General features: G+C 37.3%; 1 protein-coding gene across 1 annotated transcript in view; it reads right to left on the bottom strand.

Annotated features, from left to right (window-relative positions):
- The window catches only part of PRKCE (protein kinase C epsilon), a 282,922-nt gene that overhangs the window by 22,255 nt on the left and 248,166 nt on the right, over nucleotides 1-12,501 (bottom strand). Inside the window, exons 12-13 of the mRNA XM_041477134.1 lie at nucleotides 4,141-4,279; nucleotides 1,601-1,789 (exon numbers count right to left, since the gene is read on the bottom strand). Coding sequence (XP_041333068.1) covers nucleotides 1,601-1,789; nucleotides 4,141-4,279 — 328 coding nt within the window. The remainder of the gene's footprint in view (nucleotides 1-1,600; nucleotides 1,790-4,140; nucleotides 4,280-12,501) is intronic.

The raw sequence follows: 12,501 nt of genomic DNA, 5'->3' as shown, positions 1-12,501 counted from the left end.
TTGCTACAGCTCCATTAAATTGTATAAATTTATGCCCAAAAGGCTATGACTACAGCAAGATACAAGTCACCATTCCTACTATCAAAATGTAGATCCAGGAAAACAGTCTCAGAAAATTCTGTAAAAAAGTCAGCTTTAAAAGAAAATTCCCAGGACTCCAATGAAAATCAGATGTAGGTATGAAAACTGACAACAACCCTTACTTAACAATGTGCCAAAATAACCCCTGAGCCCTGGATATAAGCCCAAATTCTGCAGCTCAAGTCCATATATTTTAATTGCTGAAGCAAAATAATCAAAGGGTCTGGAAACAGAAATGGATGCATGAAAGTATCATGTGAGCTAACAAACATAGTCAGAAAGCTATATGGGGGAGAAGGGAGAAATTACTACCAGCAGTAAAAAATCCTCCATCTTCTCACTACAGTGAATGTAGCAAAAGAGATACTTCAGCAAACACTTCTGAGAGGTTAACTTTGACTTCTGCTTTGAATCATTGCTAGAGCATCTCTCTTGCTCAGCTAGGAGAGCCTGAAGACATTTTCATTAAAAGGTCAAGACGAGAATTTCTGCAGAATGTGCTGTCCACTGGTGTTAAAATCACAATTTGTTTATGTTTTATACACAATTTCAAAATAACCCTGTATGAAGATCTCTGCAGGATTTTACATTATCAGCTGCCTTATTAATTGAAAGTCTCCCTTACTCCAGATGCTGAAAGAAAATTATATAGAAAGGCAGAAATTTTCCAGTTTCAAAGATGGTGGAAAAATGGAATAAATAATAACCAAGTTAATTTTTTAAGCCAAAAATCCTTCTTGGGTTTTTGCCAATTATGGGGATTGGCACACTGCTTCTGTATTGTTTTGCTTTCAGTTTTAGGATGACATTAGCACAGAAGAAAGAATTTATGTCAGTGCCATTCATAGTAATGAATGACTTTATAAACCTGACTTTATAAAGACAGTTTAAAAACTGAATTTGCCCAGTGGTACATACTGGCTGATTAAAAAAATTGTGGCATTTGGTGACACAAGTTGCTGTCAAGTCACCACTCATACTGAAAAATCCCAACGAGAACAGAAACAATCACCCCAAAGTAAGACTGCTTATCATGTGAACTATAAAATAGAACATGCAGCTGTAAATAAAGGGCTTTCAACCCATCTTGATGACAGGGGAAAACAGCAAATAGACAGGAAATTTTGTAAGCGGGTTAAATAAAAAACATTGTTTCTTTAACTATGTAGTGCTTCTCCCACTCTAGTGATGGGAGTATAAGGCATATAAAGTGTCAAAGTGATAGCACAGTTCTAGCTGGTTGGGTTTTCCCTGAAACATGAATCTGCAGTACACAGATTTATACAGTGTACAACTGCATGGAATACAAACATTCTGTTCCTTTCCCACAAGCGGTGTAATTTATCCAAGGCCCCATTATCCTAACAGTGGCACTTTGAACTGTGCTTGAACTCCCAGTGGTGACTGCTCTCAACAACTTTCAACAAATTCAATTTTAATCAAGGAAAAAACCCAACAAACCAACCCCCCAGAAACCCACGAGGAGGAGGAGGAGGAAGGCAAGTAATGGAAGACTCACTGCTTTTAAAATGCTGACAGCCTCTTTACTGAGCCAGACTGGATACAATACATCATCATGAAGGATGGATTCAAAGAGATCATCTTCATTGTCAGCTTCAAAGGGGGGTTGTCCAGCCATCATTTCGTACATGAGAACACCCAGAGCCCACCAGTCCACGGATGGACCGTATTCTAGCTCCTGGAGGATCTAGCATAGAAAAAGAGATTGGATTGAAGAGACAAGCGAGGCAACTGTCTCAGCTGCACTTTTGCTGTTTCAACATGATATAGCCCTTCTATAGGGGCTAAGCAGGACTGAATCACATGCTGATTTCAGTAACAGCAGGCAGGGTTTCTCACCCAGGCAATTTGCACTAACACAGCTAAGTGTCAATGAGATGTTGTTCTCAGAAGTACTGAGAGTTTATCAGTCCCCTGAGTAAATGACTATGCTTGTGAGCAAAAGAGCTGCATATCCTTCCAAGCTGTTTAAAGCAGGTCACACTATAGGGGAAAAAAGTTCACATATACAAAACAGACTGGTGGAAAATGTGAAACATTTCCTCGTCTCTATCTTGAACAAAACAAACTGAACGAGCTTCTAATGCTGCACAGAGATCATCTGAGAGATTTATTCTTGTCTTTTAGGTAGGGTTGAAGGAAGCCAAAAGCATTTTTGTTCAAGTTCCTTTTACAGCATTAAACCGCTGTACAATACATGGCTATAGAATTCACTTTAATTGCACTTGCTTTCAGGAAAAACTGGCTACAACTTCTCATGTGGCACAAGTTCAACCTTGTAGCAAATACCTTTAGCGGGAAGTAATAGTTTAGCACGATGGAGTTTTATAGTAGCAATTGGTGTTACAGAACTACTGTTGTACCAGGAACAAGTTTAATTCTTGTCTCCTTTTCACTGGAAAGAAGCTTGCAATTTGGCCGCATTATTTCAGCACGACAGGGAACCAGGGAAAGGGGAGTGGGTGCCTGCTTAAGGTGAAGCTGGCTGCCTTAAAATGCCTTGGAATGGCAACAAATCCACCAGCTCCTTACACAACACTGCACAGTGCAGTGAGAAATCCTGTGGTGAAATGCTTAGGCTTAGTGCTGTAGCTGGGAATCAAGACCAATATAAAACCAAATTCAGTCTTAGCATAAAAACAGAAATGAGTTTAACATTTGGATATACAGGTGTGGATCCCATCCACAGTCCTCATTGAAAGAAACTGATATTTTATAGCCATCAAATACAGAAAATAAGATGTATACTATTCATGTCTTGTGGGAAGTCTTTGGAAATCAGATACTACTAAAGAAAAGGAAATTAAAACGTATCACCATTATGCAAGATAAATAGAAGCAGGAACTAAACTTCTGCAATTAAGATGACAAATTGGAAGCCTCAGTAAAAGTTCCTGGGTTCTTACTGCTTTATTTTCGGTAATAATTTTCAAAGAATTTGTCAAAGGACTCACTTAGTATACTGAATCAGAAAAAAATTCATACATAGCCCAAACTACTACACTGGTATTTATTTTCTTTTAATGCTGGAATACTTTTCAGACTCCGTAAGACATACACTTATGTAATGATAGCTTGAAGATGATTCACACCTTATCCGTTGTGCTACTTAACGTGGACAGCCATGAACACTAACAATATGGATTTATGATTTATTGCCTCTAATGAATAATAAATAACATTTTTCCTCACTGTAAATTTATGTTTGATGAAAGACAAATCAACAACACCTTTCCATTAAACCTGCACACTGAACATTCAAGTGGAAAGATGCACAGATTACTAATTCAACTGAGCAGACAAAGTCTGCCTAGCAGAATAACTGTTCAATATTGGCTCTCAATTTTAGGCACTTTGAAATACACCTCATAATATTAAAATATAGGATATTTAAAAAACCACACTACTCTCAGCTATTTATTTTATCCAATGAACACCTTGAAATGTTGTCAACTAATATGCAGCATCTAGTATGCAGCATCTAGTATGCAGCATCTAGCATCTAATATGCAGTATCTAGTTTCCATCTTTCTGTGCAAGTCTATGAAGTAGCACAGGCATAGTATCTTTTACTCACAGATATTTTAAAGAAAGGAAAAAAAATTATATTCCCACAAAGACTGTAGTCAAAATAATACCAAACACATGGCTTCTTCTGTATGAAGATGTTCTTTTAAACCTCACTAAAAAATAAAAACATTTTTATAACTACTGAAGACTACTAAGACTTCAATACTCAGTTGCATCTAGCACCTTAAAGACTACTAAAAATCATCATAATGATGCTGATTCAGAAATGAGCAAATTGAGAAGAATAACTAATTTCAAGAAACAAATACCAGAAAAACCACTCCTACCATCAAGGAATAGTGTTTGTGAGCAGTGGAGTAACCATTTTCTGCAAGACTACCTAAGCACAACTGCAGCAGAGACTAGTCTGCATCTTAAATATTTTCATATCCATGTAAAGAGTGTCTAAAATTACACATGTAACAGTCTGATGAATATCTGAACTCTTAGTGCACTGTCAAAAAATACCTCTGGAGCTATGTAGTCAGGTGTGCCACAAAACGTCGTGGTGGTCACTCCATTTAGAATCCCTTCTTTGCACATCCCAAAGTCAGCCAGTTTACAGTGGCCTTCTGCATCCAGAAGAATATTGTCCAGTTTCAGGTCCCTGAAATACAAAGGTCTCAAATTAAATCAACTCTCAAATTTTGATCATGTTCTCTTGAATTTCATAATAAACTACAGAATTTGACAAATAAATGGTTTCCCAAACACCACTGAGAAACTGTCCTTCACTGTGTGTGCATGAAAAGTTGGTAGCAGTCACTAAATAAACCTAGTTAAAGGCAATAAAATAAAGAAGCAGGCAATTACCAGCATTTTGTAAGACTAAGCTTTTACTCTCTTTAGCTGCATGAAAGCACAGCTTTTATGTATTCAAGGCAGCACCAGAAAAGTTTGGGAAAGATCTCAGTTTCTTGTTTCCTACAGATCTATCATTCTGTCAGTGTGAAATAGGTCATTGAAGTCATTCTCTATTTTTTCCATTAGCACTAAGCAAGGAGTACCAATTTATCCATACTCTAGCATATAGGTTCAGTGAGTAGGTATTTTCAAACTTGGATTACTCTGAATTTGATTCTTAATGTATAGTAGCAATTCAAAGTTCAGATTGCAATGAGAAGGATGAAAAACAACATTCCCATCCTTGGGAGCACTGTTTTCTGTAGCTTAAGCCTGCTCAAAAATAATTTCACAGGAATATTTTGCATTCATTGTTAAACAACATAACTTAGTAGCTGTTTCTGATCATACAAATGTCTTTGTGACAAAACCACACAATTGTCTGCTTATAAAATTGGGTCAGGTCACAAAAAGGTTGAGAAAAGGATATCCACCTTTCCTGTCTTGCCCTCTGCACATTTTCTAAATATACTGTTGATGGTTAATACATGCTCCAACACAATAGATGCTAGGTACCATTTAACTTACCTGCCACTAGCCTTAGACTTAATAACAAAAGGATCTGGAAAGTCAGTGCATAAAAGATTTCTCATCTGTATGAACAGCTCCCTCCCCCCCCACCAAGGAAAACCTCTTCATCATGTAGATATAATAACATAAATATAAAACAAAGGCAAAATAATCCCACTTATATTGCATGTGTATAAAAAGAACATTTGCTTTTTATATTTCTGTCTAGGCTTTTAGGTATCTCTGACATATATTAAAGATACATAGTATATTTAGATATAAAATAGATACATATATATATGTATATATATATAATATATATATATAGTATTGTATGTATGAATGCATAGAGAGGTGAGAAGCAGAATACATGTCTTTAGGTGACTTTGTCAACACTTTCTGATCAGAATTCTTTTTCCTGGAATAATTACATGAATTTCCTTAGGTTGAATTGATGAAAAAAAAAATAGTGTGTGTGTAGGCAAGTTCTAAATCAGAGAAGAAGAAAAAAATCCCATGCCAGCCTCTGTAAATGAATTTCACCCCAAAAGCCTATGAAAAGATGAGGGTTTTTTTGCAAAAATCCATTATGCCAACAAATTTGACCTGAGTGAGAGATGAGAAGACTTCACATTACTCAGATAATTTCTTCCAGAGAAATTTCTCCTTGTCAGATCCCAGCCTTCAGAACTACAGGCACCAAACATGGTGGAAGCATTTATGCACATTAATTGATTAAACAGCCCTTCCAAGGCTGCAGTACGTTAAAGAGTTTTTGTAGATGCGTCCAAGGCTACAGTATGCTGGGATTTCCCCAGAAACGGTCTTTTCTGCTTTGCACACCAATTTCAGTAGATGGATTTTAGTTTGTTGGGTTTTTTTTTCTTTTGACACTTGTTAAATGTTTTTTAACATGCTGGCCCATACGTTCCTCAAGCAGGTACACGGGCCAACATAAAAACCAGCTGTTTCTGGGACACAGTGGACTTGCTACTCAAGGTCTGCATAATCATTGCACATCTGCCATGATGCATCCACAAATCAGATACTGGGAAGCACTGCAGAACTTACTGCGCGTGTAGAGATAGGTTGTGTTACGTACATGTTACAAAGAGGTTTGTGTGTGTAAAACAAGTCTAAAACAGCAAGTCTAAAACAAGAGTAAAACAGCAAAGTCATATTTACCTCAGTAACAGTAAAAGCACTCTCTCCTACATAAACTAGCATTGTCAGATATGGTTTGTGTGGCTGAAGTATACTCTGGCTGTAGAAATGTTTATTGCAATCAATATCCCCTACATCACACTTGGCTATCTCTGGATCAGCTAGGCTGCTCTCGCAGGTCCTCAGTGGTCACCCAGGTATGGCCCCTTGGAGCAGACTGCATATTTTATCCTTCCTTAAGGTCATTCATTTCAGCAGTTCCTAAACAATCCAAGATCCAGCTGGCTGCCACAAAGCCCCCTACGTATAACCATTTAAACCCTCAAGTAACCACCTCTTCCTACCTCTGGAAAGTGATTCGCCAGAATTGTCCAACATAATGCCAGGGCAAACAGATATCAACAGCTCTGTGTCCCTGCCACAAGAAGTCAAAGAAACAAGGCAAAGCACCCTGTTTCAAAAATCACGTGCCTTCCCAAAACTGCTCCTTCTGTGAATTACAAGTGCTACAATAAAAAGATCTGCATTCAAACAGGACTATAGCAACATCAAATAGAATGTGATCATCAGGGTAAGGCTCTTGCAGATTGAAGAAGGAAACAAGATTGTAGCTGTAGCTTTTAACTTTCCAAGTGGAATGTTATCTTGGATGTTCCTTAACTAAGGAAGAATACAAGCCATATTTCAAGAAGTCAAGATGTTCAGATAAAGAAATCAAAGGATAATTATATTTGATGTAATCTTGGAACCATTTACAGCCACCATCACAACAGACTGTTAGAAAGAAAGTCATAATACATATAATTATGATAGGAACTGAAGAAATTCGAGAGGCTGCTTAGAAAAATGGATCCACTTTATTAAATGTTTCAAGTATTAAGTGTTTATGAGAAGACTCTAAAATTATGTCTTAACTCTGATTGCAGGACTTCCCCGTGCAGGAAGGTGATGCACTGGATTGTCAGGACCTAAAATCATTTAACTTTAATTTAATGCCATCCATATGGTAGCCATGAACTTGAATGGAGATATAGTCAATAATCCAGGAAACTCCTAAGCTAAGGCAAACCTCAAGAGCAATAATACATCACATAATGGATAAAGACAAGTTACTCACCATTCTCTTTATTTCCTTAAGGATTTTTTAAGACACAGAAATTAGCAATAAAAATTTAACTTGACAGTGGAAAAACAGAATAAACAAACTGAGCCAAGAAAAAACTAGGAAGAGTCTAATTATTAAATTCTGACTACCTGTAAAGAGTGACAATGAAATTTTAAGCCTAACTGTAAAAGCACAAGTCAATTTAACTTTTTTACCATTTACCAAACTATAATCTTACTTGACAGAAGAAAAACATCTGGGACCCCTTTATCAATCCAAAACAATGCAGTGAAGTCTTTAAGCCTCTTCGAAACTCTACTGAAGGCACTGAGGGGATCAGCTTCATTACTCACGCAATAATGAAACGTAATACCAGTAGATTTGTGTTATCACAAAGTGCACCAGAGTTTCAAAAGAAATTTGGAAGAGGCTAAAACAACAGCAGTATGACTCCTGTCAAAGTACATATGGGAGGTTAAAAGGTAAGCTGGGAGTCTGCCAAAGTGCCAAATTCATGGCTAGCCCACATGATTGTCATCGTCCATAAAAGTGCTTGCACCAAAAATCATTCTGTCAGTTTACAGTTGCCAGATTAAAAAAAAAAAAAAAAAAGCCAGAAAAAACCTCCCCAAACCAAGAAACCTCACCAAATCCCTCTAATTCTGCAACTTTTGAAAAAGAAATCTTAGTTAACTAAATTGATATGAGAGTAGGAATAGATAATGTGCTATTTAATACCTCACAGCAACAAAAACCCCAACAACCAAAACATGCAGAGAAAAGGAAACAAATGAAAAAGTAAGAGAAAAAGAGTTGTCAGGAGAGCTTGTCTTTCCAGAGCAGCAGCCTCACTGAAAAAAATTAAAACTTTAACTTTTAGACCTGTATTTCCCCAGAACCATTCCAAGAAACAACCAGTTCCCCTACTCCAAAAGTAAAGTACACAGCCATATCTGGAATGTAAAACAATCTTCTGTACAGATTGTTCCATTCTGATCTATTCTGTCTTTTATTTCTTTCCTGGATTTAGTGCCAGTTGTCTACCTCTGAATCAGAACATACCAAATAATACAGTGTCAGATAGCTCAATGACAAAGGTCTGTTAAATTCTTATTTTTCTCATTTTGCATTCTCTTTGTAGCAAGTAAGAAAGTCATCTGTGTCTGACTAAATGAGTTCCTACAACCTGAGTAATTAATTACACGCAACTGCAAACAACCTAACCAGTTAAGCCGGGAGAATGCTCAGATTTCTTGAATGCAGCAATGCTACATTAAGCTGTTTCTCTCCTTTGTTTTTTTTTGCCAAGATACTTTGTAGAGTCACTTCAGTTGACTTGAGCAGTCATTGCATGAAATGTTGTGGGTCGGTTTATTTTCCTTTTCTTTTTTTTGGAAGGGGGACAGGTTTTGTTCTGAGAAAGCTTTAAACAGAAATTTAAGCCTCAGTCTTCTGCATACCTGCCAGCATCACAATCACCTCAGAAGCTGGAATGACTGGCAGTGTCTCAAGAAAGAATCAGGATTATGAGTTATGTTTGTGCAAGTTGGAACAGAAGAGCAGGCTGACTACAGGTAATCTGTGCGACAACTTCTGTAACCCTCACTTCTTCCTCCACACACGAGTGCCATGAGACACTGAGTGCCTTGGCTTCCTCCAAAGGCTCAGTAGATGAGTATTTCACAGGACTGGGTTCTTACAGTCCGAATCCCACCAGCAGCCAGAGATAAGCATCTTGCGTGAGTGGCACTGTGTGTCACAAGTGTCATTTAGATAACACACAATTTTCTTGTTGAAAGTAATGCAGTTAAACAATCAAGATGGGTTTGGACCAGTAAAATCAGAAAGTCTGCCAAACATTACTAACAGTAGCCTTTCAACACAGTAAACAGCAGTGACTAAATAAATACATATTTGAAGAACAAGATCAAGCAGCTGAGAAATGTGATCACAAGCTGGCAAGCAACCACTTTACAGTGGCCGCTTTACCACTTCTGCTCTGACTCTTGATTGAGCAACATTTCACAGAATGAAGCATAATAATTATTATGTACAAATAACAACATTGGAAGTGGTAATATTTATTTATAAGGTAAAAGTTAAATGAAGTATTGTACCTTACTAAACATCTGTAAAACATCAGAATTCAGAAAGATTTGTAAGAAACAAAAGCCTAAAGTATAGAACTACAGAACAACCACTTTTTTTTTTTGTGACTTTCAACTGCAATAAACACTTTCAATAGTGTATTTGAAATCGCTGCCATTGTTCCCCTGCATGGGAAAATTACATCCTCTCTGCAGGCTTTAAATAGACAAACTGTTCACACAAGAAACCACAGAAGGTATAAAGCAAACTTCCTACAACAACATGGAAAACCATCGGAATAATTCTCTAGTTACTAGTATTACTGAAATTCATAACTGAAGACAATATGATCATCATAGCAATTAGACATTTCAACAAGATGATTTTTAATCTGTTTAATTAAGGTAAGACTTCTACATTCCAAAAATAACTTAGTTACTCAGTGATATCCAAGTTGCTTTTGAGACAAAGATGCTCACCTACATCAGGTCTCTCATGTACTCAGCATAAATTTCCTCTTTGATGCCCTCAAAATACGGATAACTACTCTATTAGGTTACAATTCTAAGCAAGATGAAATTGTATATGGAACTAGTCAGAGAACATAAAGGAAAGTAAAAAATTTTAAAGTTCTGATATTAGCTTCTTTAGTGATTAGATTTCACCAACTTAATCTCAGTTTCCATACATAAACAGAACAGAATATAGGGGATTGTACTTCCAGAGTGGATTCTTTTGTTGCCCTAAGTATTTTAGACACAACCCATCAGCAAGACTGTTTTCCCCCTCAGCAACAGATCAGAGATAAATGGGAAAATTCAAACCATATCTACTAAGAAAACACAAACTAATAATATTTTTTTCTCCATTTGAAAATCTCTAGGGGAAAGAAGGAGCCCATACTTTCTGAGGTTACTGAGCATAAATGGGCAATAATTGCAATGTCATTGGGTATTAGGTTCTACCTGTGACCTCCCTTACGTACAGAGTAAAAAATAGGGGACACACTGGATTGTTCATGCTTGTGAGTGAATTCATGGCAGTAGAGCAGTTTGTGTTAGCAGAGAGGAAGTAGGGGGATACCTGAGTGAGACTAACAGTGAGAAAAAGATGGTTCTGCTGTTTTTGTTGTTGTAGGTTATCTCAGTTTTGCCTGCGATTAACCGAAAGTCTTGGACTTTTTCTGCTTTGTTTTCATGTTGATCCATTAAGTAATTACTGAATTTAGGATACACAGTTTTTGATATTGTTACATTACTTGATATCATCAAAGAATAAAGATAATATAGAACACGAACACTGTAGTAGAGTCGTACTCAGTAATATACAGAAAAATCTGCTGTGCATACTTGAAAACTGCTATTTTTCAGTGTCAAGTCTGGAATAAAGTGAATCCACCTTATTTTGATGTGCACCATTGTGTAAAATTGCTAATGGCAGATGCATTATGCCAGACTTGGTTTCAAATAAAGCCAGAGATACTATAAATCACTTTCATTGAAGAAAACAGTGATAGTTGAGATGGCAGGCTAGACATGAATGGGAAGTGTTGACTTTTAATGTGACCATAGTGACATTCTTGTCAGGCATGTTTACTTTAAAAAACACACGTGTTTACTTTCCTTATATAACACAACATCCACCACCCTGCCATTTGCACAAATGATTTGTGGACTCAGGGGTGGCAGAGATGGGAGGAGGGATGCAGCAAAAGCCAGTTTGCTATCTACCCACCAAAGACATCAGAGGGAGATGAACACACAATCACTGCCCATGGCTCTGTAAGCCCCCATTACTGCAAGGCAAAAGTGAGGCTTGCAGATGCATAACATCATCTCTCCAGCAGTGCCCACCATTGAGAAATCTTTCAGGTCAGCAAGGTCCCAAAATAGAAAAGAAGGTTGTATGTATTACATGGTCCTAACAGCTTACTGACGTCTTAATGACATATTGAACAAAGGTTTAATATTCATTTCCAGCAGCTTAAGGAAACCAATGACTTTTACAATAGCAGAAAAAAATTTTCTTTAAAATAATTTCTTTATATGGCTTTCTACTGGCTTTGACCATAACTTTATTACAATTCTCGGTAGCAGCTTAGGACATTACTGTGCTTGATCTGCTTATCTTATTATGCTGGGTTTCCTTTAAATAATGTGCAGGCAAATAAATATATTGTACTTAACAACTTTCCTTTGTATGACTTTTCCTTTCTTATTATTTTCACATTTTTATTTGTGAACCTAAGTGAAATATGTACAAGTTCAAATATGCATTATGTAAAACATTCTCTAACATTGGCTAAGCACAGAAGGGAGTGGTCTCTATTTCTCTTTCAAGAGAAGGTTGCCCTAGCATTCACATCATGTTACTTTACAAACCTCATCCTTCATGACTCCCACACCTGGGAATGCAACAATTTTTCCATGGGTCTGAGATAGGAATGTGATACAGCACTACAATGCTGCCTCTTGATTTAGCTTACTGCCAAAAACTTGATTTAGACAAGCTTTTTTGTAGGATCCCAGTGGCAGCTCTCCCTTCCCATGGCCCACAGGCCTGGAATTTTTGTACCAAATAAGAACTGCCACAAATGGACCTGGCTTCATATTAAGCCTACTGCATAGGACGAACAACCTTCCTCAGAAACTTGCAGTTAAATTAGATACCAATTTATTTTCCCATTTTGTAAGCCTGCTTGAGATTTTACGAAGCCTTTGTGCTTTTTGTGAAAGTAAGGTAAACAGCCCCATCCTGGTGCTCCAATCAGGGAGTGGATCTCCATGGGGGCTGAGCTGCCTGCAAGTCCTGGTCCTCCCACACCCTGCTGAGTGTCCCAACATTAAGGCTACCAGTAGTTTCCTCAGGGACTTTCTTCTTTTGTTCTCACTCTCTCTACTTCAGTTTAAACCACTATTTTCTTACTTTTACCTTGAAAACTTCAGCTGAAAAATTCTTAACTGGATCTGCATATTCAGGGTGGGAGCAATGGGGTGAAACCTGTCCTACTGCTAGTGATATTTACTGTTTCAGCTTCCACTACAAAGCCCATGTGTTCA

Source organism: Pyrgilauda ruficollis, unplaced genomic scaffold (assembly GCF_017590135.1).
Source record: "Pyrgilauda ruficollis isolate IOZ18807 unplaced genomic scaffold, ASM1759013v1 scaffold4, whole genome shotgun sequence".
NCBI classification, from domain to species: domain Eukaryota; kingdom Metazoa; phylum Chordata; class Aves; order Passeriformes; family Passeridae; genus Pyrgilauda; species Pyrgilauda ruficollis.
This window is presented reverse-complemented; position numbering and strand designations above follow the sequence as displayed.